Here is a 25,617-nt window from a genome sequence, read left to right as displayed (position 1 = left end):
CATGGTTTTGTACATCAAGGCCCTTGATCAACTGGCTCAGCCACATTCTCCAGACACGCTAACAGGGATTTCCTGATCGTCCTAACCCACATTTGAAAAAGCAAAAGCTATAGCGTGAAACCTCTTACTGCAGACTTTATTCATCTGCCATGTAGGATTGAGATATTTAGAGCACCTAAATACATGTGGAACTGACCGAGTATCATTTCCGTGCTCATTTTGCACAGGCAGGTAAGTTAAATACTGTCCTTCTCTCTCCCAGTTTCTGTTAAATTCAACGTTTAAAGTTGCTTTATTAGCATGACTGTGAACATGGAATATTATCTTGTCCCTCTGTTTTTCTTGCTAAGTGAAAAGACAGAACTAAGACAGAGAAGGGGATGGTAATTTATTTTTGTTCTTCTAGTTCATTCAGAATAAACCAGTGCAAACATGTAAATGTCAGTGCATTATTGTTTATGGCAAGAGAGACCCATTTTTAGGGTGTTGATTGGCTGATTGATTCATTACTTCATTGCACCTTAGAATCTCACTGGACTTTGATGGAAGATTTAGCAGGTAATCCAGACGTTTGGAAGAAAGAGGATGGGTCAAACACTGTCATATACAACTATTTTGAATGTGACATCAATAGCATGGTGGATGCTCATTTTATCCGTGCCTTAAACAAAGGTAAACCAAGTTCCAACTACAGAAAAGGCCCAGGTAAGCACTCCTGAGAACAGAAAGTCAAAGTCAAAGTCAAAGAATTTGTTTCTTGCATTTTAAGAGATCTACTCATTAAAGACATATTTGAACTAATATACTTCATATGCTTCACACTATGTACTAAACCTCACTTGTTTGCATTCTTGTAAAACAGCTGTCACATTTTCGTCTCCATTTCGTCTCCACACACATACACACACACAGGCACACATGGTATTTACCTTGAAACTGGCACACATTGACAACTAAATAAAATCCTTTTTTTTTTTAAAGTGGAGGACCGGCAATTGGAATGTTCATCATCCTTGGGTCCTGCAGGTCCTCATAAGACCTCACATGGCGCACTTCCGACAGCTGTGGAGCCTCTTACAACCCTGCCTCTGTCGTATGGTCTGACCGGTGAAACCCTGGACCTGCTGACTGGAGGGCCCGGGCAGATGGTAGGTGTTGAACTGCCCTCTCTGTTGTACTCGCTGCCGGAGCCTGCTGAGGACCTGGACCTGATGGAGAGGAATTATGGGAGCTCTCTGCTCAGAGTGCTGCACGGTGACCGCCCGGAACTGGGGACAGTAGTGGTGGCTGGACCCAAGGCCGGGGTCATCCACAGATGGGCCCACAACCATTTGCGCACACAACAGCCTAACCCTGATGAAAGACATAGCTCTGGTAGATTATACCTTCCTACTGACTAACTACAGTACTTAATTAATGTCATATGGTGCTATGCAATGCTGAGCCAGAATGTGACTTGTCAAAAGCTTTGTTCAGAAAACCTGACATGTATCTGTGTGTCTGCCTAGCATATTGAGTGAGATGTGTAGTGCAGCCAAGGCCATTATCCAACATCACCTTTTTCTGGAAGAGGATGATGAGGGTCATTTGATTTAGCAGTTATGCATAGAGGGATGTTGACTAATTTATTTTGTGTTGGTGTCAGGGTTTCATAACATGGGCATTACCTTCCACATGCGCTTGTGATGATTAGGTGAATTAAGTGTTTTTATTAAAACTACATCTTACTATGCCTATAACATGGCAACGTGCTATATGACGTGGGCTTTTCTCTTTTAATTAATGCAACCTGATGGTCTGCAATCCTGAGCACTGCAGCTGAAACCGAGAGCTGTGTAATCATAATTTAGTAGATGGATACAAATAACTAATAAAATCACCAAGCTTTGTGTCTGATCCCACAAAATAAGACTGAAATTTGGTTTTGTTTTATCATGTGAAATATATCAGGCATTCTTATTGTCATGATGAAAGATCATTTAAATATATTTTCGAGTCAAACCTCAGAAATCACAAAGAACACACGAAAACATACATAGAACATCAACACACACATGCAGAACATCATCCCAGTGAATTTGAATAATGTTTAAACAGCACTGCCATCTAGTGACAGAAAATGATACTGACAGATGCACATACAAGGTATTTTAGTAACATTAGTCAAGTCACCGAATAAAACCACCAACAAGATTAAAACACAGTGGTAGAACATGAAAAATTAATTAAAAGTGGACTTGACAAAAACATGGGGTAATCTGAAAACTGAATTAAAAGCTAGAGAAAAGGTGGTCTTTAAATTTGATTCCCATTTGTCATAGTGGAAATGGATTTACGGTGAGAAAGGAGACTATACTCCAGAGAAAAAGTCTGATCACTTTTGGTTTTGAGGCTGGAGTCGGGGACTGCCAGGAGTTGTGAAGATGACCTAAATGACCTTGTGGCAAAATACCGAATTAGCAGATTAACAATGCATTCTGGAGCTAATCCACTGAAGGCTTTAAAAACAAATAACAAATTACTTAGGGACCAATGAGGTTAGAGGACAAAGAAATAAGTAAGGTTAAAATTGTTTTCAGTGCTCTAAAGTGGGTAATTGGTGGTAATTGGTAGTCATTTCATAGTAGTGATTCTCATGGTAGTTGGTAGTCATTTCATTGTAGAATTGGAATAAATTTCAAAATAGAAATACAATCCATAATTTAGCACTTTTTACTGATCTTTTATTTTCACTTTACTCATAGTCAGACCATATAGATGCAGAAACAAGAACTGCATGAAAGGTTTTGACAGGAATGATGAATTCCCCAAATTTTCCCTAAAATCTCCAACTCAGTTTACCTTAGAGTCTAGAGTCTAGACTAAATAAGGTAGTAATTTGGTCCACAGCAAAGGTAAAGTACAATAATTCTAGCGAACGATGTTCATCACATTCCACATTTGATCCAGCATATTTTACCAGCATTTGAGACAATGAGGGAGGGCAAACTGATAGCGCCTCTGACTCCAAAACATGAGGTTGAATGATTCTATCCAAACAACACTTACAATTTCCCCCCGATCAGCATGTCCATCTGATTCTGCCAGAGGCTTTTGGCTTGATCCTACTGGCAGATCACCACCACAGACACTCGCCCCAACTGGCACTTGGCACCAGATCCGGAACATTATTAATATGCTCCAGGAGGTTATGCCAACCACCTGCGATGGAAACTGACACATCCAGCTTGAAAGAGACATCTGACAGCAGGCAAGGCAAAGCAAAACATATTACGCCATGTTGTCACAGCTCCTCGGATGAGACGTGAAAAGTGAGATGATGAGTGCTCTTGTTAATGAGGAAAAAGGCCCCATCCTATTGTATCTAGCCAAGGTCCACTTCCCCACCAGCCATGTAATTCAGACCCACAGATGGAGAGCATTCCTCCCACCACGCAGGCATGTGGATTATTGATGTATTTGTATTAATTTTAGTCTCTTCCCATCTGTTACTTTCTGGGTCCATAGGTTTATGAGGGGGAAAACTGTGGGATCAGATCATTCATCCCATTCAACTCTCCATCTCTCTCTCCATCTCTCTCTCTCTGTCTCTCAGTAGCTCTCTCTGTCTCTCACTAGCATCTTTGTCTAAGGCATAATGTTGTACAATGGCCTGGTATCATGTGGATCCAAATGAAGAAGCTCATTAAGCAGCAACCATAATTTTTCTTTTCCTGAAAAGTTACAACATCATGACAGGCCAATTAATTTCCACTTAGGCTAAATGAGATTGTAGTGCCACGTCCAATCAGAGAGGTGGAAAATTATTGAATGGAAGCCTACCACGTGTCCTTGGCATTTAGAGTGTGACAGTTTTACCTTGGCAGACTATTATGCTTTCATTCAGTCTACCATTGTGTTCATTTTCACATCTGTCACCCCCTGTCTGAATAAGACAAACCGTAAGGGGCTCCCACACAAAGCTGCAAATTCTCACCTTTATCAGTGCTGGAGCAGAACAGCACTACATGTTTGTTCCTGACATTAGCAAAGAATTCTGGGTGATAGCCCCTATGATACCCCCAATGTTCCCATTGTGAGATGTCCTCAAAAGACTTTGGTCAGACGCTGCAATGGAGACTCACTGCAGTGATATACAGTGGTTGACGTTTGCTGTGGAGAGGGCTAAGTGAGAACATTAAGTTGTGTGGGGTTGTATAAGGGTGAACTTCAGCACTACACTTGTGAGCGCACAGTGAGAACATTAAGTTGTGTGGGCTTGTATAAGGGTGAACTTCAGCACTACACTTGTGAGCGCACAGCATCCACCCAGAGCCTCCAGCTCTCATGTCGTGACAGCAAGTCCACTGTTGTGCCATTAGGCCGGCTCATGACTTTGGGTCATCGCTGAAAAACCTGATCAATATTAATGGGTCACTGACCCAGCAACTCTTTGTTTTAGTTGCTGTTTGAGTGACTGGGGTTGTGAGAGCTTGCCGAAAGTGACTGGATTAAAAATGGCATTTAAGGACACACTACACTATCAAAAAGGAAGTCAGTCCTATTTATCCAACCATATTACAATACAATTACTTAAAACAGTCTAGTTTTGAATGAAACACAACCTTATTGTGTTCAAATAGTTCCAATTGAGTAACCCATTTTTCTAATTGAATCATGTTAGGTAAGCGTACTTTATACTGGGGGAAGAAGGAGAAGAGGGTTTGTCACAGTTACTGATAACCACATTAAGCAGCTCATGTTTTTCTTTCAAACACAGTGTTATTACGTTGAATTATCAAATATGGCCACAGCAATGAATTTATCAAACAGAATCATGTGAGATTAATGTGAAGCATCTACATAGTACGTACTGAACCAGTAAGGCAAATAAACACATGGGATGCCCTGATGTTACCATTTCATTGTGTTCCCATGAGATAATCAAGCAGCTAACAGTGTTGGCAAAAGTTTTCACATGAGTTTTCTCAAAGAGGAATTGGAGACCAGTATAATTTGGAGCGGAGTTGTATCTTATGTTATGATTTAAGATGAACCATGCTTTGTGCACTATGTGTTAGATATTGAGCATGCAAGTATCAGTGGTTTTATAGCACATAAAATTAAGTAAATCCAGAGATTTATTTTTTTCAGTGTATAGGTGACTTGCAAGCAAAGTTTTCAACAAACAAACAGTAGTGCATGAGGTTAAGATTCCAGAGCACTAGGACTAGTTATAGGATCTTTACATCTTAACCTTTAAACACTGTTCGTTGCTACCCCCCTTAATTTACTGTTCGTGGTCAAATTTGACCGGACAGTTTTAACTGCTCTTAAATACCAATACCATGACAAAAAGTATTATTTAATAGAACATTTATTGTAAACAGAACCATATTAGAACATTAACAGCTACATCATGTGTGTTTGTGTGTGTGGGTGTGTGTGTTTCTGTATGTGCGTGCATGCCTGTGTGTGCGAACATTGGTGGTTCACATGCACAAGTGGCAACATGACAACATGAACGGACAACATGAACTGTGTGTGTGTGTGTGTGTGTGTGTGTGTGTGTGTGTGTGTGTGTGTGTGTGAGTGGGTGTACATGTGTGTGTGTGTGTGTGTGTGTGTGTGTGTGTGTCTGTTTGTGTGTGTGTGGGGGTGGGTGTGTTTCTGTATGTGCGTGAAGGCATATGTGTGTGAACATTGGTGGTTCACACATACAAGTAGCAACATGACAACATGAACTGACAACATGTACTGAGTGTGTGTGTGTGTGTGTGTCTGTGAGTGGGTGTCCATGTGTGTGTACTGTAGGCTATGTGTGTCTGTTTGTGTGTGTGTGTGTGTGTGTGTGTGTGTGATGTGCGTGCTTCTGTGTGTGCATGCATGCATGTGCGTGGGAACATTGGTGGTAAGTTGTAGGAGTGTGTGTAAGGACATGTCTTTTATCTCCTGGATGAACATTATACTCTTTCCCATTCATTTCCTATGGCGGTCATTTTTGACCGTGAACAAAAAAAGTGTTTCTACGTTGAATAAATCACTCAAAATTCAAAGAAAGTAGTCACAATAAATTCTATGTGTTCAAAAGCCTTTTGTGAAGAATATCATAAGATCTTGAGGCAATCTGATGAAAAATGCCATATTTATGGTACAGGGAATGTGTAAATCAGTCATTTTTGACCGGAACAGTGTTAGAAGGTTAAAAAGCATAATAGCAAAGAAAAACAGACAAAAGACAAAAAGTTGACAAAAGGATGAATGCCTCTTTTCAGATTTAAAAGAAAAATCTTGCACTTCAGATGTTTCTTAATGAAATAAATAAATAAAAAAGAACGGCTACAACCCTATTTTATTGAACTAAATTACAAACAAAAGAGAGTGCGAGATTGGGCCAAATTAAGTGTGTCTATTATGTGTCTACATGAAATGGACCACAAACAGGAGAGGACCTGGGCACTTGATCTGATGGGACACAGATGTACTGGAGCAGCTCATCAGTGGTTAGGTTAAGCTCAGCCTGGCACACATGCAGATAAAGACTAGTTAGCAAGAGGGCCTAGCAGGCTGTAAGAAGCACACACACAACATACATATATTTCATACAGCTGCAAGTGCACATGCATTCACATGAACACCACAGTCCATCATATGAACACTTTGATGACATTGCAGAACTTTGTTTAGATCAAAATGGGATTGTGCCAATTAGTTTTCTTTTTACATTAATTGTACATGTATACCTGTAATTAATTTGTACATGATGTTTGTACCTGAGTTCTATAACCTATTTTGAGCTTATTTCTAAAAAGCAAATTACTCACAAAATCTGTACAAATTGCTTGTCAGTTAACTATACTGTGCAGAATACTGTAGATATTATTCCCCCCAGTAACAGATGTTATTTGGAATCACCCTGCAGGCTTACAGATTTCAGATGATTCTATAGGTATGTCATTGAAAGCAAGAACGTAATTTAAAATGAGCATTATCATATGGGATAATCAATTGCAAGTAAAAACCTCTAATCTTGCCTTTTGGAACCCTTTTGGAATGGATGGGAGAGATATGTAGTCTACGCTACAGTGTGCCTCTGTTTAGGTCTGGGTCTAAACCCAAAGCCATAAATACTTAATGCATGACATGGTGACAATCCAGACTGTGTGTTTATGTAAGGAGCTGCCCTGAGTGACATTATGACGGCTGTGACCAACACTGTCATCAACTGTGCCATCATGTCATTCTCTCCCCTTCCTTCCCATGATGTGTATGTGAGCCTCCACAGTGTTCCATGAGAGGCGTCAGCTCCGGGAGAGAGTCCTAATCATTGGTTTAAGTGAATAGAGCAATCAGGCCGAGACACATGAGCATTTTATGTCTGATTTTAAAAAGAGTGCACAAATCCATTCAGATGCCAGATGAGTTCAGTTGCAGAATATTGGTTGAGGTGAATGTAGGGGGAGGACCGGGGACTGACACAGATATTTGCATGAACTGGTTTCCAGGCTCTGGGTTCCAGCCACAGGTTTCAGAGGGGATGGAATATGTGTTTTACATGCAAAGCTGAGTGTGGAACAAATAAAGATGTATTCGAAAGTAAAGCTGCATTTGGGTGATTATGGTGAGTTAAGGGACCTCATGATTGTCAGATATGGACACACTGGCAATGTGGTTTCAGTCAAATTGTAGCAAGTTATTCTTCAGATAGCAGAAAGAAAGAGAGAAAGAGAGAAAGAAAGAAAGAAAGAAAGAAAGAAAGAATGGAAGGAAGGAAGGAAGGAAAGAAGATGAAGAGAGATAGAGGATGCAGCACATGGAGTTGTACACATGCATTGGTGTAATTTTAGATCATGTGGTTTATTCATTATACACTAAACTGTAAAGCCACTAATTAGGTTTGTGAATATTAGGCTACCATACAGAACACCAACTAATAGATCATCAACCCCTCTTCAATAAAATTGGGAGACATTCAGTGCAATTGCATGCAATTGAATTAATTAATGAATTACACTTAATATTTTCATTTCCAATTAGTAAATAATTAATTCTAATGAGAATCTTTTGGATGATGAGTCCTTCAAGGACATTGAATGGTGACTCATCTACAAGACAGTAGCTCCACCGCCACTGGCCATTCTGAGGTCACATCATTTCGACACAGAGCGCCGAATATGAAGGGGTGTCAGTGAGTGTAATCCTTGATAGACATCGTGTTGGCTGAGTGAGACACACCAATCCCCTCTCCCAGTCGTCACTGTGCAAACACTTCTCCCGCTAACACGCTGATGCAGCCATGCTTGTCCACAGATGGAGTTTGAATTTGAGCAATTCAGAGAGTTTCAATTTAAACCAAAGCTTTAATGAAAGCACTGACGATCCACTTTTCCCACAGGTCCCAACTGGTCTCAGTAGGACCGGCCACACCGTTGTAGCAGTTTTCCTCGGAATTATTCTTTTTTTTGGATTCTTCAACAATCTTCTTGTTCTGCTTGTCTTTGCAAAGTTTCGTTCTCTCTGGACACCCATCAACCTCATCCTGTTGAACATCAACGTCAGTGACATACTTGTGTGCATTTTTGGCACGCCATTCAGCTTTGCAGCGAATGTGTACGGAAGGTGGCTTATCGGGGACTATGGTTGCCAGTGGTATGGTTTCGCAAATTCGCTTTTCGGTGAGTTTACTTCCAAATTTCAGGGTGGGAAAATCTGCCTCAGACAAGACGGTGTGTAGATGCACGCCTCTCACTTTCAACCGCCCAACGCCCACCACTGTGCGTGTGTGTGTGTCCTAGTAGCCTAACTTCTACACTTTGATTACGGTGAATTAGTCAAACCTAAGAAAAAACAAAACTCTTCCAGAAAAGCTTCTACATGGGCAGTTTCTATTTTTAGCTCAGACTTTACGCAGCTATTTACTGTTATTTATTTCAACCAAAATATTTAAAGCGAACAACCAAAGTTTACTTGAATGCATTTTAGACATCACCGGAGGATGCTTTCGGAGAATAATAAGCATTTTTTTGCCTCCCTCCAGTGACTCTTATTATAGGCTGTTCACTCTCAGCAGAATTAACAGTAGCTGCCTATAATAAACAAGAGATTTCAGAATAACAGTGTTAACGTAACGTAAGATAATGGTGTGATGTGTTCCTTGGATGTTCTCAATATGTTTTTGCACTTTCAAGGCAGGTGAAGGTGTTCTGGATTAGAGACGAATTAGAGATTATCCTTTCTCTTCATTTGTTTAGATCGTTTCTTCAGATTAGAGCAAGCTTTACTCCAAGCACATGTCAGAGTTATACAACATTCATTATTGATGGTTGTAATTAGGTGTCTGACTACAACTGGTGTGAACACAAACATGGGTGAACGTGTGTGTGTGTGTGTGTGTTTGTGAGCGAGAGAGAGACAATGCAATAGTCATGTTTATAATTAAGTGGAAGCCTATTGTCAGGCACGGCGCTCGCTGTTAAATTAAACTGTGACTGTGTGTTTGGACGAACAATGTATGCTTTGAGGTAACCACAGGACAGCAACTTGTCAACAATCATCTGAAAGTGGCATGACAGTAATTGCTCTTGCTCTCTCTGGTCCCTTACCACAAAAAGAAAATTCTATGATTTTGAATAACTTAAACTAGATTATTTCACATCTCAGGCCTTTGAAAATAGGGAAGAAGGAAGGATATTTACATGCTTAATTAAATGTAGTAAATGACTCCAACACAACCAACACTCCACCCCCCCATTGTTCTGACATTTGGGTGTAGGTCTCATTTCTGGGCAGTAATTGCACTATGGGGAGTAACGTGGCTCTCCAGGTCCCTTTGAAAGGAGCTGCCGGAGCTGGGGCCGTGGCTGCTTACACAGGGCAGTCTGGGTGGGCAACATCCCGGGGGGAAGCCAGGGGGGAGTTGGCAGTCCCTGCACATCAGCATTATGCCACCAGTCCATTTTCCTGCCAGTCAAGTATGTGGAACTTGGGCTGTGATTGCAGTAAAAGTACAGCATTCTTTGTCTGCAGCCAAGGTGAATCAGGGCAAAATTGATTGTGTGGTGGATGCTTGCCCGTTTCGTTTCAAGCCATTTTAATTAGATGGTGGTCATCATATAAGCTGTTGATGCATCGGATTGGTGAGCACTCTTTCCTTGTGGCAGATTTGTTTTTCATCTCCTATCTGGAGCACAAAGGAAATCTCAATATACGAGTACAAGGTTTCCATGACCACGGCACCAACACTTCAGAGACATTGTTGCATTCTATTAGGAACCCACATGGGATGCTGATAGATGCAGGGACTTAAGTTGTTCAATTCATTTGTACTATAGACAGTACATTTATTAATTTTGTGTTCTTATTCATTTTGCAGACTTTAGTGGGTGACGCGGTCATGATGAAAAGACAAATGTAGTCAGGGTCACTGTATATTCCACTGTACTCAAAGACTTTAACCCACGATGCTGGCACCAGCAGGACATCACTTAAGTGAAAAACACAAGGAGGACAGGTCATTAAAATCTTAGGGCTCCCACACTTTGTTAAACATCAAATTCAAAGACTTTTCAAGGACTTTCCAGTCCCAATTCCCTCAAATTCAAGGACTTTTGAGATGCGCAGCAAAGTTAATTGCTCTTACAACTCAGACATTTTTGCTGAAGCTCATTGCATTACTAAGAAAATATATTCAAGCACTTTCAGTGACCCGATTTATTTTCAAAATAAAGTCCTGAAAAAGATTTGAAATGTTGTCTGTGAAAATGGATGGGAACCCTGTTGTATTAATGGAGGAAAATTCATCTCTTAAAATAATGGAGTCACCTTTTGATGAGCTAAATGGATTCACCTTATTATGAGCTAAATGGAATTCAAAAGGTTACAAAGGAACACCCACAGATAATCTTTAATCATGTAATACTGTAAGTGCTGATGTTGAATTAAGTTGCTCTTAATTAAAGTACCAAGTGTGATTGCTCATTTCACATCTCCTTAGGCCTGTGCAAATGTGTTTTAACTTCTCTGAACATCTCTCAGTGGCTCCTCACCCCTCTGCTCTCTATGCCCAGGCATTGTGTCCTTGGTGTCCCTGTCCATCCTGTCTTACGAGCGCTACTCGGCCATGCTGTGTGCCACCAAGGCCGACGTGTCGGACTTCCGCAAGGCCTGGCTGTGCGTGGCGGGCACCTGGCTGTACGCGCTGCTGTGGACGCTGCCGCCGTTCCTGGGCTGGAGCCGCTACGGACCGGAGGGGCCGGGCACCTCGTGCTCGGTGGAGTGGCAGCGGCGCTCGACCGGTGGCATCTCGTACGTGGTGTGCCTCTTCGTCTTCTGCCTGCTGCTGCCACTGCTGCTCATGCTCTTCTGCTACAGCAAGATCCTTCTGGTCATCAGAGGGGTGAGTGAGGGAGTGCGCACCGCTGTGGTAGCGTCCGGTCCATCAGGACCAATCTGACCACACACCTCTCCCTAGAGAGTCTCTTCACTTGCTGCACATTCCTACTGGAGCTTTGATGCCCATCATCACATATCATAGCACATAACATAGTACCAGTATGCATTTTAAAAACTTTCAGCCTGAATGGCTGATATGTGAATATGCTGGCTACTGTTCAATGTAATTTAATTTTACTCGACTGCTGATAGACAGCCAGGATGTTTATGTTATGTCTAAGAGAAGGAACAGGGTCAGAGTTGACCTTTTCCACAAAAACTATTCACTCTGACTTCTAAGAAAAGCACTACGCTCGACCACATAAGTAAACCTTAAAAAGTCCTTCGTTAAAAGCCTTCAGGCTCCCTGACCAGAACAATTGGCTCGCTCCTCGCATTGCAAACACATTACTGAGCAATTCACTTTGATACTGATCCTCAGTTGTAGTGAGGACAGAAAATGAAAATGGGGTAAGTATTGATTACAGAGACGGAATCATTAATCCCGAGACACGCTTCTGTGAGAGTTTATGCAATGTGTTGTGCCTCAGTTGTAATGTGTAGGTTCTATGTACTGTATGCCTGTAGACATCACTGTGATCTCTGCTGCCCCCCTTTCTTGTGCCAGTCAGGAAATGAGTCTGATCCCATCACCTCTCACTGTGATAGACAAGCTTTAGTTAGCGTCTCGTCTCATACCAGAAGCTGGGTGGCTTTGGTATGTCTCTACCCAGTAATCTATTTTTAGTCCACCACTATTGATTTGTTTCCCTGAGAAAAAAGGGACGACATTTCTCTGGGGGGTTGGGCAGTTAAGACAGACGCGGTTCAGGGGGTCACCAAACCTGCCTGTGTGAGTCATTCAGGCTCGCAGGGCATTACATAAACAACTGAGCCCAGTGCAGGAATATGTAATTAGGGTATCTGCGGGCTGGCGGAGAGAGTGCATTACTAGCACCATTCCACATACAGTATGAATCAGCCCACAGGGGTATTTTTAGCGTCGGGAGCCAGCCCCCCGTTACTATTGGTGACCACACCGTTATGTAACCAGCTCATTTTCTCCAGGATTTGCTTCGGCTCCATTGCTTAGCAGATGAATGGAGAGCGAGTGGACCGAGAGCCACTTCAGTGATCTTCCGAAAGGCACTTTGACTTATCAGAATTTGAGCCCCCAACGCAATCTTGGATGTGAGTAGAATAGTGAATATAGAAAGAAAATGGCTTATTCTCAGCAAGACAGGGTTGCCATTGATGACTGTGAATGTGATATTGAGTCACACAGTGATAGCCTTCTCTGGCTCCTGAAGCCATGAAATAAATTCCATTTGGTAAGAGATATATTGCCATCTACATTGAGCATTGAACCATCACTTGGCTGATGTTATATACATTTAAACTCTCCAATAAGAGAAGGCATTTTCCTGCAACATAAATGGAAAAAAGTCATAGTTATGAGTTCCTTCCTCTGTGCATTCAAAACTAATCTGAAGATCTAGTTATTGGTGACCTTCTAGGGCTGTCCATGCTGAAGGGTCATTACACGGGCGAGAGAGTGTTGGTTAATGCTGTGAGCGTTGGACAGAGCGGGACGGCTCCCAGCCTGCAGGGCTAATGGAGCGTGTAAAAGGAGGGAGTGATGACAGAGCTGCCCGTGGACATGACCACCACTCCGGTCATTACGAACCACTGCTGGTGTTCGTGCTCTCAGGTGTAAACGCTCATCCTTAAAATGGACGTCTGCAGGGGGTGCTTGCGGTGTGGTCTATTACAAGCCCAGGGGAGCATAAAAACCAGTACTCTGAGATTGGACACACGCCTCTGATGATATACAGGACCTCTCTGCCCGGCTAATCTAAAGAGGCGCAGGCCGTTAAGTCAGCCTATCTGCTTCTTAGGCATGATCCGCTATCTAGAGGATGCTGTCTGTCTGCAGGGACTGAAAAGACTCCCCAGGCTCTGGGGTTCTTATTCGCTGGGCGCCGTATCTTCTTGAGATGTGTCAAAATGAAATGGCAATCCTCAAGTGTTTCTTTTTAAAATGACACACCAGACCAATGAAAGGGTACTTTTACTAATCTTAGACGTGAACACCCATATAACTGACCACCTCCAGGCTAGATGATGCTTGAAGACTCTTAAGCCAGTAGCCAGACATATGCCAACATGAAGCACTCCCTTTGAAGCTTGATACAAAGCAATACTTTAAAATGTCTCAGACTGTTTGTCCTTTTGTCTGAGACTCTAAAAAAAAAATCAATTAAGATTCCTATTAGGTGATGGATAAGACGGCCTCTGCTTTGGAAATGCAAGCCCTGACTAAGCTACTCAGTTGTTTGGCCAGAAATGTCATTTGATTGGCTGAGTACCTACAAGGCTGAGGTAAAACTTTTTTTGTTTATTTCAAAACTTGAGTGTGTATCTTTCAGTGCATTTATAATGCTGCTCAACATAATGGACTCAACATTTTGTTAATCAATTGTAGATGTATGGTCTTCTGTGAAAGGGATAGGCAACTTACAAGGACTCTGCCTAATTGTAGCCCTCAGACTGACGACAAGCTGGAATCATCAGTGTGTTATTATCCTTGATGCTTTGAGAGGAATGAGCTGAGGATCCCACACATGTGCCGTTTCTTTGCTAATTTCTCAGGTGAATAGGATGAACCTGCTGTCGGTGCAGAGGCGGCAGAACCACATCCTGCTGATGGTGTTCACCATGGTGTCCTGCTACCTGCTCTGCTGGATGCCCTATGGCCTCATGGCCCTGGTGGCCACCTTTGGGGAGATCGGCCTGGTCACGCCGGTCGTCAGCGTGGTGCCCGCAGTCCTGGCTAAGAGCAGCACCGTCTTCAACCCCGTCATCTACGTGCTCTTCAACAACCAGGTTGGCCTGCCTTTCCACAGCCACTAAGATGAGTTATCACTAGTCATTAGCAGTGCTGGCTTTGGACATGTATCTTTCTCATTAGTACTATATAATAGTATAGCATAATAGCAATAACAATGACTAATAGATATGTTTTTATGAATATATTTATATATTATATGAATTTATAGTAATTTTTTTTTTGGGGCTTTTTATGCCTTTAATTATAGGACAGTAGAGATTGACAGGAAGTGAATGGGAGAGAGAGCAGGGGTGGGATCTGGAAGGGACCACGGGGCGGGAATCGAACCCGGGTCGCCAGCGTACGATGCAGGTGCCCCAGCCAGTTGCGCCACAGCTGGGGCCGAGTTTATGGTAATTTTGATACCACAGATGAATGAAGGCCCAGTCAGGCAATGCTTGGAAAAGTCAGGAAAAGAGTTTTATTTACGATATACAAAATCAGGGGAGAGACAACATACCTTCACATAAAGATCCACCAGCTGCTCTAGCTAAACAAGCAAATAGTCAGGGTTTAATAATCTTTCCAAGTTGACGGGAAATGGTGTTGGCCATCCCAGCTTACGCTAACCATACTGACTCAGATCCTGATCAGTGCCAACCTGACAACCCAGGGCAGATAACTACTGATGCAGTGGACGCATTCATGCAGAACTGAGACACATGGGAAAAACATACTCCCCCTCATCTCTAAAGGCATAGTCACACAAAGATACACTAGGGAAGTGGGCAGGAACAGAATGAAAAAAACAACAGTCATGTAATATGTGGAAGAACACAGAACAGACTTCATCCATAATTCTTTCTGTAAACATAAGAACGCATAATAGACAAGAAACATGAATACGAAATTACTATATACTATAAGACATGAATTATGATCTCAATATTGCTCGATGGTGTTTTAAGCCCCCACCGTTGACTTCAAGGCAGTGCTGCGACTGTCGACTTTAAGGCACCTAACCTTAACCCTAACCCTAACTTTTCTTTGCATCTTCCGTCAAGGGTTTTCGCTGCTTCTTCGCCGGCTCTGCCATTATTCACACGTTTGCAACAATCGCTAGCGTTTCGTTAGCCTGCCTCTGTGCTGTGGATGCAGGATGTAAACTGATCCTGCTTCAGTCGGCAGGTACGGTACACTGAACTTGCAAGCGGGATATTCTTCCTACAGGCAGTAGGGGCGGGCGAGAGAGTCTTCATTCGCACTGTAATGAGTCATTTAACCATATACCGACTTACGAAGATGTGTAATTAACACGAAAACGTTAATTACTCCAAGTAACCTCAATGCTCTCATGAAAATTAATTAAATATAATATATAATGAATAATATAGAATAACAATACTTTAAAAGTATAATAGTACTATAATAGACATGTATTTACAATGAAGTTCTTTCATAGTTGTATTTTTAAAGCACTGTCATGTTCACATATTAATTAATCCAAACAAGTTCTTTTAGCCTCAACTAAGAATGTATTAGCCTGCATTGAAGAACATTTAGGATAAAGCATATAAACAACCCTGAAATGAATTTAGTCAGGAATAAGTGTCTGAAAGATGACTTGTGGAAAAGCAGTGAGGAGGACTTTACCATGCCATCTCCCTCTCTTCTGGTGAGGAGGAGACATGAGGTAGGTAGACAGTGCCTTGTGTCTTTGTCCACTGCTACATGTCAGCCCTCCTGTACATCTTTATCGCCATGGACACGCTCCTAAATTAGCCGCTGCTAAACTCAGCAGCACCGCCCCCGCTCACACCCTTGTGGCTGGCCAGCACAGCGGGCAGGGGGCAGCTCGCGGCCGTGTGAATGAGGCCGATGCTGCCTGGTGTCCTGCCTGATGGCCCTGCCATTGATTGGCATTGTCCAGTGACACGGCAGCAGAGCCTGCACGTCCCAATGAGGCATCGCTGGCGGTAGCAAGGATGATCTGCAGACTAGGCCCAGTCACCCATACATGGATTTAGCCTGGTCCTATATTAAAAGCAAACTGAAACGTCAAAAGGAAAAAAAGCTTTTAGTTTAGGACTAGGCTTAATGCATATACTGGAAACTGGCTGATCGAGTTCAAAATTAATTATGATTATATGCTGATATTGGAAATTGTAGTCTAACTAACTGTAGTCTGTATGGGTTCATTTTAGGCCAGTTTAATACATTTGTTGTGAAAATTCAAACTTCTGTTGCCTGATCTACATAACATGTTTGGTTTGAGGGCCAAAGATTTGTTTTATTTTCCCATTGGATTGAAGACACAAGTTAAGAGATTGACCTCTGGCTTAGAGTGCATACAGTAACCTACAGAAGAACAGTCACCGTGCTGCCCACAGGGAGTTTAGAAGAATCTCTTTGACAAATACAAATGTGTGCATCTTTAAAATGCTTAGAGAAAATTCAACAACTCCCAAACGAGGTCCTTTAGAGCTAAAAAGGATGTTTTATAATGTTAAAACCTTATATATACAGTCAGTGGTTAAAACATATTACCCCCCCACCCCCACCCACGCACACACATAACCAAAACATGGATCAGAATACTGTTGGCAGAATTAGTAAGGATTCATGAAAAACATGGTGATCATAGAATGCACCTCCAGATGATATGTGTGTTTAGTGTTTGTCCAGAGAGCATACTGTGTGCACTCCCCCCCGTCTCAGTTCTACAGGTGCTTGTCTCAGTTCTACAGGTGCCCCGTGCTTGTCTCAGTTTTACAGGTTCCCCGTGCTTGTCTCAGTTCTACAGGTTCCCCGTGCTTGTCTCAGTTCTACAGGTGCCCCGTGCTTGTCTCAGTTCTACAGGTTCCCCGTGCTTGTCTCAGTTTTACAGGTTCCCCGTGCTTGTCTCAGTTTTACAGGTTCCCCGTGCTTGTCTCAGTTTTACAGGTGCTTCCTGGCCTTTGTGAGGTGCAGTGCTGACCCGCAGTCCGTCCACTCCTTCCACCCCCGGCAGAGCAGCAGGGAGGAGGCCGTGGCTGTGGGCTCCTCCCTCACTCACCGCAGGTCCCTCAGCCTGCGCCACCCCAGCAGGACCCCGCTGAGCATGGAGAGGCGCACGCTGTCGCTGGTGGTCCACTACACCCCCTGACCAGTGGGAACGGACAGTTGGAATGACTTGGTGCTTCATTGCCGGACTAAAAAGACTGAAAGGAGGAAGCTGAAAGTAAAAAAATGTATGTGTTTATATGTTGATACTTTTGCGCTCCAGTGTTAGCTACCATTCCTAAACATAACAAACGTGCAGTGATATTCCTTTGGTTTATTGATTGTGTATTTTGTAATGTTTGCACTTTAAAACAGACTGATATGTGAACATAAAGTATTTAACATTTTCAAGGTTTCCCACTAGAGTGATTAGAAGGAGCGAGATTAAAGGAGGGTCAGTGTATAACAGAGTGCTGGACTGAACTGGACTTGCCAAGCCTGTAGTCACCACCCTTAGGGGGTTTGCCGTGCGGAAAGGTCTTCAGGGAATAGCCTTGCATAACACTTCCAGAGCTAATGCCATGCCATGTATCTCCACCAGACATCCATACCACTGTGGACATGACAGCAAACCGAGATTCTTTTTTAAAAGCATATTGTGCGGTAAATAATTTATAATGCATATAAGAAGTTCATTGATGAATCTGATTGTGTTTCTTGGTATTGCAGTGGAAAATTTAATTAGTCCCACGTTCCTCAACAAAAAAGACTGCATCCAACTAGATTTTAATCATGGGAATGTGCTGCCAAATGCCTACCGCCTACATTGTCATGTAATTTGGTGACAAAACATCCTTATGAAATGATGGATTGTTTCCACACTGAACTGAACTTGAGTGGCATATTTATCATGAAAATGCAGCCAGTCTGACAGTGGATGAGCAGGTGGGAAAGCATGTGTAAGCTCTTAACCAGTGTGGCAAAGTACTGTGAGTGAGCGAGAGCTCCACAGGCTTAGGTTCTCATAAATGAGAAAAAATATAAAAAATATGTCCTTTATGGACTGTGGTCTGATAGGGATTCTTGACTTTTTAATTCTTAACTATTTCTATTTTTTAAGCCATCATCTTGATTTTAGATGCAGCATAAACTAACATGTAATCTAAGAGTTGTGTGCAATACTGAGTTATGTTTTTTTTTTTTTTAAATGTGCTGTATATCAGTTCAGTTGACCCTGTCTGCAGCAATAGACGTCCCGCACTACTGTATGTGCCCAGCAGGGGGATCAGGACAGGCTGTTGCATCATGTCAGGGTGCACATGTTGATGTTCAGTTCCTCACTATTCTGTTTAGTGTAACTTGAGAGACTTAATCTGTTACCACATGAATGCACAGAATCTTTCCATTTGCTTTCCAGGATCTGTGATTCTATCTACACCAAGTGAACAGCTGTGTGTATACGTGTTTCCTAGAATGTCTTGCTCTGTGGGGCTGTGCTTATAATACACTATCTGCTGTTGAATGTACTAAGCAAACTGAATGTAAATATGTAATGTTACTACAGTTTGAGTAGTAGTTTTATTATGATGTGCAATGTATCAGTACTATAATCAGAATTTCCATACATCATTTTACAAAAGGGAAAAAAGAATCGGTAATGCCATTCAGAAATGTGTGTTTTATACTGTATTCCAAGGAACCCAGGCACTTAAATTATATTTTCTAAATTTACACAAACTTCCAACAGTGTCATTTTAGAAAGATATAAAACAGCAAACAGCAATAACAACATGCATTGAATTAGTATAGCTACTATTCTAAGAGGGAAGTATTCCTAACTCTCTCTCTCACACACACACACACACACACACAAACACACACAGTATATTTCTCCCAGTCTCCCACACAAAATGAAAAATGTTCTTACCTGAACACTTTGTGTTTTCAATTGCATACATTTTGCAACAGGATGTAACACAATCAACATGAAGTGGCCCCAAGCATGTAGCTGATTATTTACCTATTAGCGCATTTCACAGTGTTCATTCAGACAGCCCCAGCTTGCTGCTATGGTACCCTGAGTGCATATGTCCATAAGGGTATAACTGCTTCATGATATTTCATATGAAGAACTATTGTGCAGTGATTCTGAAAGTGTGTCTACTGTATGTTACGTATGGGGGGAGAACAGAAACACTCTCACACTTTCACGGTAAAATCTCACCACGACCACACAACACAATGCATTATGAAAGTTTTCACCAGAACAGTTGCAGGATGGCTAGCACCCTGTTAGTGTTTTAGCATTTCCTCCAGCCCTCCTGAAAAGGGTGAACCTGACGGTTCCAGTAGTACACAAGTACACAAAGTTAAACCACTCCCAGATTGCACCGTTATTGCGTATTAAGCATTTCTTGGAACACATATAGCATTCTGAAAAGAGATGAGTTATCACGGAAGTTCTTTTTTTGTCACACATTCATTTTTTTCCCCCCTTGGAATGTCTTTGAAAGTGAATTTGACTGTGTTGCGATGCTGGTGTCGGTGATGGCTGAGAGAGCTTGTGTTTTCCATGCAAGATGATGCAGAACACTGTTGTGACAATGGAACAAAAAGAAATAAAAAGAAAGATGTGTCTGGGATCCCCAGTGACTAGGAGCTAGTCATCTGTCTCAATCCAAACAGCCTCATCACCATTCAATTAATTAAATTGCTAGTTAGAATGAATGAATGAACTTAACCGAAACTGATGGGACAAATAAGAGTAGCTGCAAACAGTTTGAGTGGACTGGTTCTCACATCTGACCACAGCAGAAAAGGGTCACTGTGGTTAGTGCTTCTATACCCTTAATAACTGGCCTGAAATGTTGCTGCAACAGAAGTGTTAGAGGCCCATTTTTGTTTTTTGCACATTTTGGTGTTGAGATGTGTTGATAATGATATAATGATATCATCACACAATGTGTTTCAGTACAGAAAAAGACATGCTTTAGTGCAGGCTCCCAATTTCTATAGTAAGGACAAGTCTGAAATATTAATCTGACAAAATCTGGACAAAATCATACAACCATAACCATTAAAGAATTACATCCAAATCTGTGTGAAAGTTACAGAGTGCACGGAAGTTGGTTCACAGCAAATGGTATTTTATGAAACTTAGTAGGCCACTCTGTCAAAATGTGAGAAAACGGGGGCTTTGACACTTCTTGTGAGAGAATGAAATGATCATAGTCTTAATAAAGAATTTACATCATGAAGGAGACCCAGATTAAGAAAAAAAAAAAATTAGACACACCTCCAGCTCTTGATGTACAGAGATGTGCACTTTTTATAGATATGCATGATAAAAAGGAAGTGCTGTCAGACTATCACTCACACTGCTGAGGCGAGCTGAACTGTCAGTTCTTCATTACTGCATGGGGGAGCCTAGTTAGCACGTCTCCATCTCTCTACACCTGCTCTCTCACTGGCACCATGATAAACACCTACCATACCAGCCTGCCGATGCCACCCCGCCACCTCCACCAGTCCCTCCTCCCTCTTCCCACAGCAGGCCTGAGCCGCGGCACAACTCAAGCCTGATCTGGTTCTTGGCTGTGGTGCTGGTGATGCACATGTTTCTCACGTTTGGGGGATTCATCTACCTTTTTCACAAGGGCAACCAGGTAAGCTGTCTCTGTTCCTTCAGTCAGCTACTCGTGTACAGCTTGGAAACATATTCATAGATTTCGAATGAATTACTGTCTGCATACATCATTTCAAATAGCATGTTAATATTTTCAATCTGGAAAGGTTTTCTTAGAAGTGAAATATAGCATTGTTGGTATATGGAAATAGGCTTGTTCATTATATTAATTGTAATTATAGAGGATGTTTTCCTGGTCAGGAAAGTGAATATCTATCCCACTGATTTGAAATAATGCAAGACAAAAAATATAACTTGATTTGACATTCCAACCTGAACAAGCATGCTACTCTGAGCCAGTAAAGATGGAGCTCTTTGCCCTGCGTGGCTCTAGAAATCATTCAGACAAGAACGGAAATATATTGTGAAAGTTGAAGCTTTGAAGAATTACTATTACATTCAAAGAAAAAGCTTGTACTGTAGCACTGCAGTCGTTTAACCACAAAAGCAACATGTTTCAGTACAGAAAAAAGACATGCTTTAGTGCAGGTTCCCAATTTGAATAGTAAGGACAAGTTTCTTGTTCTATAATCTGACAAAAGTCTGAAAAAATCATCTGACAAAACCATGGACAAAATCATTACATCCAAATCTGTGTGAAAGTTACAGAGTGCACGGAAGTTGGTTCACAGCAAATGGTATTTTATGAAACTTAGTAGGCCACTCTGTCAAAATGTGAGAAAACGGGGGCTTTGACACTTCTTGTGAGAGAATGAAATGATCATAGTCTTAATAAAGAATTTACATCATGAAGGAGACCCAGATTAAGAAAAAAAAAAAAATTAGACACACCTCCAGCTCTTGATGTACAGAGATGTGCACTTTTTATAGATATGCATGATAAAAAAAGGAAGTGCTGTCAGACTATCACTCACACTGCTGAGGGGCGAGCTGAACTGTCAGTTCTTCATTACTGCATGGGGGAGCCTAGTTAGCACGTCTCCATCTCTCTACACCTGCTCTCTCACTGGCACCATGATAAACACCTACCATACCAGCCTGCCGATGCCACCGCCGCCACCTCCACCAGTCCCTCCTCGCTTCCACAGCAGGCCTGAGCCGCGGCACAACTCAAGCCTGATCTGGTTCTTGGCTGTGGTGCTGGTGATGCACATGTTTCTCACGTTTGGGGGATTCATCTACCTTTTTCACAAGGGCAACCAGGTAAGCTGTCTCTGTTCCTTCAGTCAGCTACTCGTGTACAGCTTGGAAACATATTCATAGATTTCGAATGAATTACTGTCTGCATACATCATTTCAAATAGCATGTTAATATTTTCAATCTGGAAAGGTTTTCTTAGAAGTGAAATATAGCATTGTTGGTATATGGAAATAGGCTTGTTCATTATATTAATTGTAATTATAGAGGATGTTTTCCTGGTCAGGAAAGTGAATATCTATCCCACTGATTTGAAATAATGCAAGACAAAAAATATAACTTGATTTGACATTCCAACCTGAACAAGCATGCTACTCTGAGCCAGTAAAGATGGAGCTCTTTGCCCTGCGTGGCTCTAGAAATCATTCAGACAAGAACGGAAATATATTGTGAAAGTTGAAGCTTTGAAGAATTACTATTACATTCAAAGAAAAAGCTTGTACTGTAGCACTGCAGTCGTTTAACCACAAAAGCAACATGTTTCAGTACAGAAAAAGACATGCTTTAGTGTAGGTTCCCAATTTGAACTGAATTCCCAAGTGGCTTCTTTCTTGTTCTATAATATAAGGAAAAGTCTGAAATATTAATCTGACAAAATGTGGACAAAATCATACAACCATTAAATCTGTGTGAAAGTTACACAGTAGTTGAGTACACAGAAGTTGGTCACAGCAAATGGTATTTTATGAAACTTAGTAGGCCACTCTGTCAGTTTCTGAAAGTGACTTACTGGTACATACTTACATCATTAATTATATGCATAAGACTGGATAACTTTGTAACTTACATTCCATTACAGCAAGAATTGAATGAAAACAATGATGACTTCCACATCCTAAAGAGACTTCAGCAATGTAAAGATACAAACTTGGATGGCCAGTCATTGCCCGACTGCAAACAGGTTCTAGACAAATTCAACAACATTGTGGCAAAGGCAAGTCAATGTTTAACCATGGATATGTTAACCACTTTAAACTCCCTTGTACTTGAGGTAAATTAATCTTTTTTATTTGTTCTTTCCAGGCCTCACAAACAGAAGGTAAGTACTTTATTATAATATTGCTTATTTTGGGCATGTTTGTTGGTCATCAAAGAGCTGACAGCTATGCTTTTGTTTGTTGTTTTTTATTGAAGTTGCCATGTTGACTGGGGACCACTACGATGGAGCTCTAGCGCACATGTCAGTCAGGAGAACTCCAAGCACAGGTAGGACAACTGCTTTCCCTCAAGTTGTATATCTTCCACATGTGGCACACTTGAACCAAAAGACTATCATTTACATAAAAATGGTCACCTCATGTCAAATAATTAGCTTGAATATTTGACAGTTAAGAAAGCTACTGAACTACTGAAAACTGCAGAAAACTATTGATTGACTGCTGGAGGTGTTGGAGGTGTCACAAAGCTATGTCTCATTCCCAACAGGAAAAGGCAATGCGGTCCGTGCCCTGGAATGGAACTCTGACCATTCTAGTCAAGTGAATGTGGACACAGAGGGTGATAGCAGACTCCGCATCAGTCGCGCCGGCTACTACTACATCTACTCACAGGTCACCTTCTCCATCAAGAACGGCACAGCGCCATTGGAAAACACCATCCGACATGTCAAGTTGAAGAAGCCGGACAATACGTGGAGCAAACCCCAGGAGATAGACGAGGTCTTACTCAAGTCTTACTGTCCACCCACAAAGTTACCGCTGTGCACTGCCTCACAAGGAGGGGTGTTCAAGCTGGACAAAGATGACCGGTTGTATGTGCAGGTGACGAACCTGAGCTGGGTGAACTATGACTGGAGTGCCACCTTCTTTGGATTATACAAACTTTAAGAACTGGAGCTTCCTGTGCTGGACCCAAGGAGACAAGGAGGACAATAAAAAAAAGCCAAGAAGTTTAAGGATACGGGACTTCACTATTCACCTGCACCACCTTACTTCTTCTACTGGAATACTTCCTAAAATGAATGGCAACAGAACAATGAAAAACTGCACTACAATTTGAGTAAAAGTCCTTTGAGAAGAAAAAACTGAGAATGTATTTAATCTTTGGAAGATTTGAATAGACACTCTTCTGTCTCCAGAGTATTATGTCAGTAAATGGTATTTATGGTAGCATCATTTGATAAAACAACTTGCTGGGATTGGTAATGAAGGTTATGAAGGACATATTTTCGGCTCTTTGATGAGTTCACATGAAACCATGTTTCCAAATGACATTGATTGGTTCATGAAAGTGTAACCAAGCTGACATATATGTAATAGTAATCTGCTAGAATAATATTGTAGCTAATTTTCATATGGTGACCCTGCATCGGTCTCCTAACAACAGAATATACGGTATTTAGATAACTGACCTTGTGTTTGCAGTGGCAATGTTTTAAGTAACTTATTTCTCTTTTCGGAGAGTTTGAAAAAGATTGTATTTATTTGGGGACTGGGGTGAATACTTAGGACTCCTGTGCTTTGCTATATTGTAAATATTGACGTTTATATTAAATGTATATTTTGTCATGATTTAAATATATTTTGGAACATATTTTGCTTAAATATCAATTTTATACCCCTAAGAGAGCACAGACAGTAAGCAGTGTACTGGGTTGCTCTGTGTTTCTACACAGGGAATAAGGTCATTTTCATTTTTGAGTAATACAACTTTGAGAGCTGATTAGTGTGATGGGTAAGAGACAGTGGGAGGGAAGTCATCTCTATTCCCCAACAGGCCCACCAATCCACCACACTTACCACCAACACACTTTCCACTGAAACTGATAAACAGATGAACAGAGGAATCTATCATGTATTTTTGGGGGGCTTATGCATGCTTATTAGAGAGCAGACCATAGCAGTTGTCATTGACATTTTTATAGGCTTGTGCATATTGTTGGTTAACTATGCAACAAAGCACCCTATTTATTTGTTATATTTGTTATACACATTCACCACTTCTGACATAATGCAGCGTTTCTGCAGAACCTTAGGGGCAGTTTTGCAGTGATGTGGTAAGTGGGTTTACCCATAACACCAGGACCCCCAAAAGTAGGCCGTGCTGGAACCACATTAAAACCGAATTTGGGTTACAACGCTGTAAGAGGGGGTTAGTGATTCAGCTGCAAGAGGGGGTTAGTGATTGTAATTTGCAGACATGCAACATTTTCGTCCATCTTGGCCTGTAACCATAGTCCAGGCACCCAGGCCTGTAAACATGTATAATGATGTTAAGGTTAGAAAGCAATTATGTAGGCCTAAATAATAAATCATTAAGGTGTGTGTGTTTCACACTAATCAATATCAGAGAAATTGATCATTAATAAATATTTAAAAGCTTCACTAAAGAGGCCATTTTGGTATAATTACAGAACTTAAACAGGACTTCAATGTTCAAGAGAAATGACTATAAACTCCCTTGAAAGTGCTTACGGCTGAGAACAAAAACATCACAAAATGTGTCTTCTCACATTCTGTAACCCATTTCAATAAGAGTCGAAGTAATATCAGAAGGCAATGTCACACCACTATGACTTCACCGGTAGCCAATATGCTGCTCTACTGCGAGCCC

The 25,617-nt window shown here is 41.5% G+C and overlaps 3 protein-coding genes across 4 annotated transcripts; all 3 read left to right on the top strand.

Annotated features, from left to right (window-relative positions):
• Positions 1 to 25: 25 nt before the first annotated feature.
• vgll1 (vestigial like family member 1) lies at positions 26 to 1,739 on the top strand. 2 transcript variants are annotated; one of them, XR_007192219.1, is made up of 4 exons: positions 26 to 231; positions 351 to 383; positions 526 to 705; positions 982 to 1,739. XR_007192219.1 is itself a non-coding variant. In XM_048231905.1 (3 exons), the coding sequence occupies exons 2-3, from the start codon at positions 543 to 545 to the stop codon at positions 1,398 to 1,400; spliced, it is 582 nt and encodes a 193-aa protein (XP_048087862.1). In that variant the 5' UTR covers positions 26 to 231; positions 526 to 542; the 3' UTR covers positions 1,401 to 1,739. The 2 variants fall into 2 exon arrangements, 1 of the variants encoding a protein (XP_048087862.1); XM_048231905.1 differs by lacking the exon at positions 351 to 383.
• Positions 1,740 to 8,245: 6,506 nt separating this feature from the next.
• Positions 8,246 to 19,879, top strand: tmtops3a (teleost multiple tissue opsin 3a). The gene is made up of 4 exons (XM_048232279.1): positions 8,246 to 8,654; positions 11,046 to 11,374; positions 14,062 to 14,295; positions 17,175 to 19,879. Exons 1-4 carry the CDS (start codon positions 8,276 to 8,278, stop codon positions 17,382 to 17,384), a joined length of 1,152 nt encoding a protein of 383 aa, XP_048088236.1. The 5' UTR covers positions 8,246 to 8,275; the 3' UTR covers positions 17,385 to 19,879.
• A 1,963-nt stretch (positions 19,880 to 21,842) lies between these two features.
• cd40lg (CD40 ligand) lies at positions 21,843 to 24,517 on the top strand. Its single transcript, XM_048232114.1, has 5 exons — positions 21,843 to 22,070; positions 22,865 to 23,062; positions 23,095 to 23,104; positions 23,200 to 23,271; positions 23,491 to 24,517. The coding sequence occupies exons 1-5, from the start codon at positions 21,882 to 21,884 to the stop codon at positions 23,889 to 23,891; spliced, it is 870 nt and encodes a 289-aa protein (XP_048088071.1). The 5' UTR covers positions 21,843 to 21,881; the 3' UTR covers positions 23,892 to 24,517.
• Positions 24,518 to 25,617: the final 1,100 nt, after the last annotated feature.

The sequence above is a fragment of the Alosa alosa genome, chromosome 21 (genome assembly GCF_017589495.1).
Source record: "Alosa alosa isolate M-15738 ecotype Scorff River chromosome 21, AALO_Geno_1.1, whole genome shotgun sequence".
In the NCBI taxonomy this organism is placed as follows: Eukaryota; Metazoa; Chordata; class Actinopteri; order Clupeiformes; family Clupeidae; genus Alosa; species Alosa alosa.
Note: the sequence above shows the minus strand (reverse complement) of the source record. Positions and strands in the feature narration are given on the sequence as shown.

Coding starts and splice junctions, on each gene's coding strand:
- tmtops3a (XM_048232279.1), top strand. CDS start 8,276: ATGCTTGTCCACAGATGGAGTTTGAATTTGAGCAATTCAGAGAGTTTC. Junction 8,655..11,045: donor TTTCGCAAATTCGCTTTTCG/GTGAGTTTACTT, acceptor CTCTATGCCCAG/GCATTGTGTCCTTGGTGTCC. Junction 11,375..14,061: donor TCCTTCTGGTCATCAGAGGG/GTGAGTGAGGGA, acceptor CTAATTTCTCAG/GTGAATAGGATGAACCTGCT.
- vgll1 (XM_048231905.1), top strand. CDS start 543: ATGGAAGATTTAGCAGGTAATCCAGACGTTTGGAAGAAAGAGGATGGG. Junction 706..981: donor CAACTACAGAAAAGGCCCAG/GTAAGCACTCCT, acceptor TTTTTTTTAAAG/TGGAGGACCGGCAATTGGAA.
- cd40lg (XM_048232114.1), top strand. CDS start 21,882: ATGATAAACACCTACCATACCAGCCTGCCGATGCCACCGCCGCCACCT. Junction 22,071..22,864: donor TTTTTCACAAGGGCAACCAG/GTAAGCTGTCTC, acceptor ATTCCATTACAG/CAAGAATTGAATGAAAACAA. Junction 23,272..23,490: donor CAGGAGAACTCCAAGCACAG/GTAGGACAACTG, acceptor CATTCCCAACAG/GAAAAGGCAATGCGGTCCGT.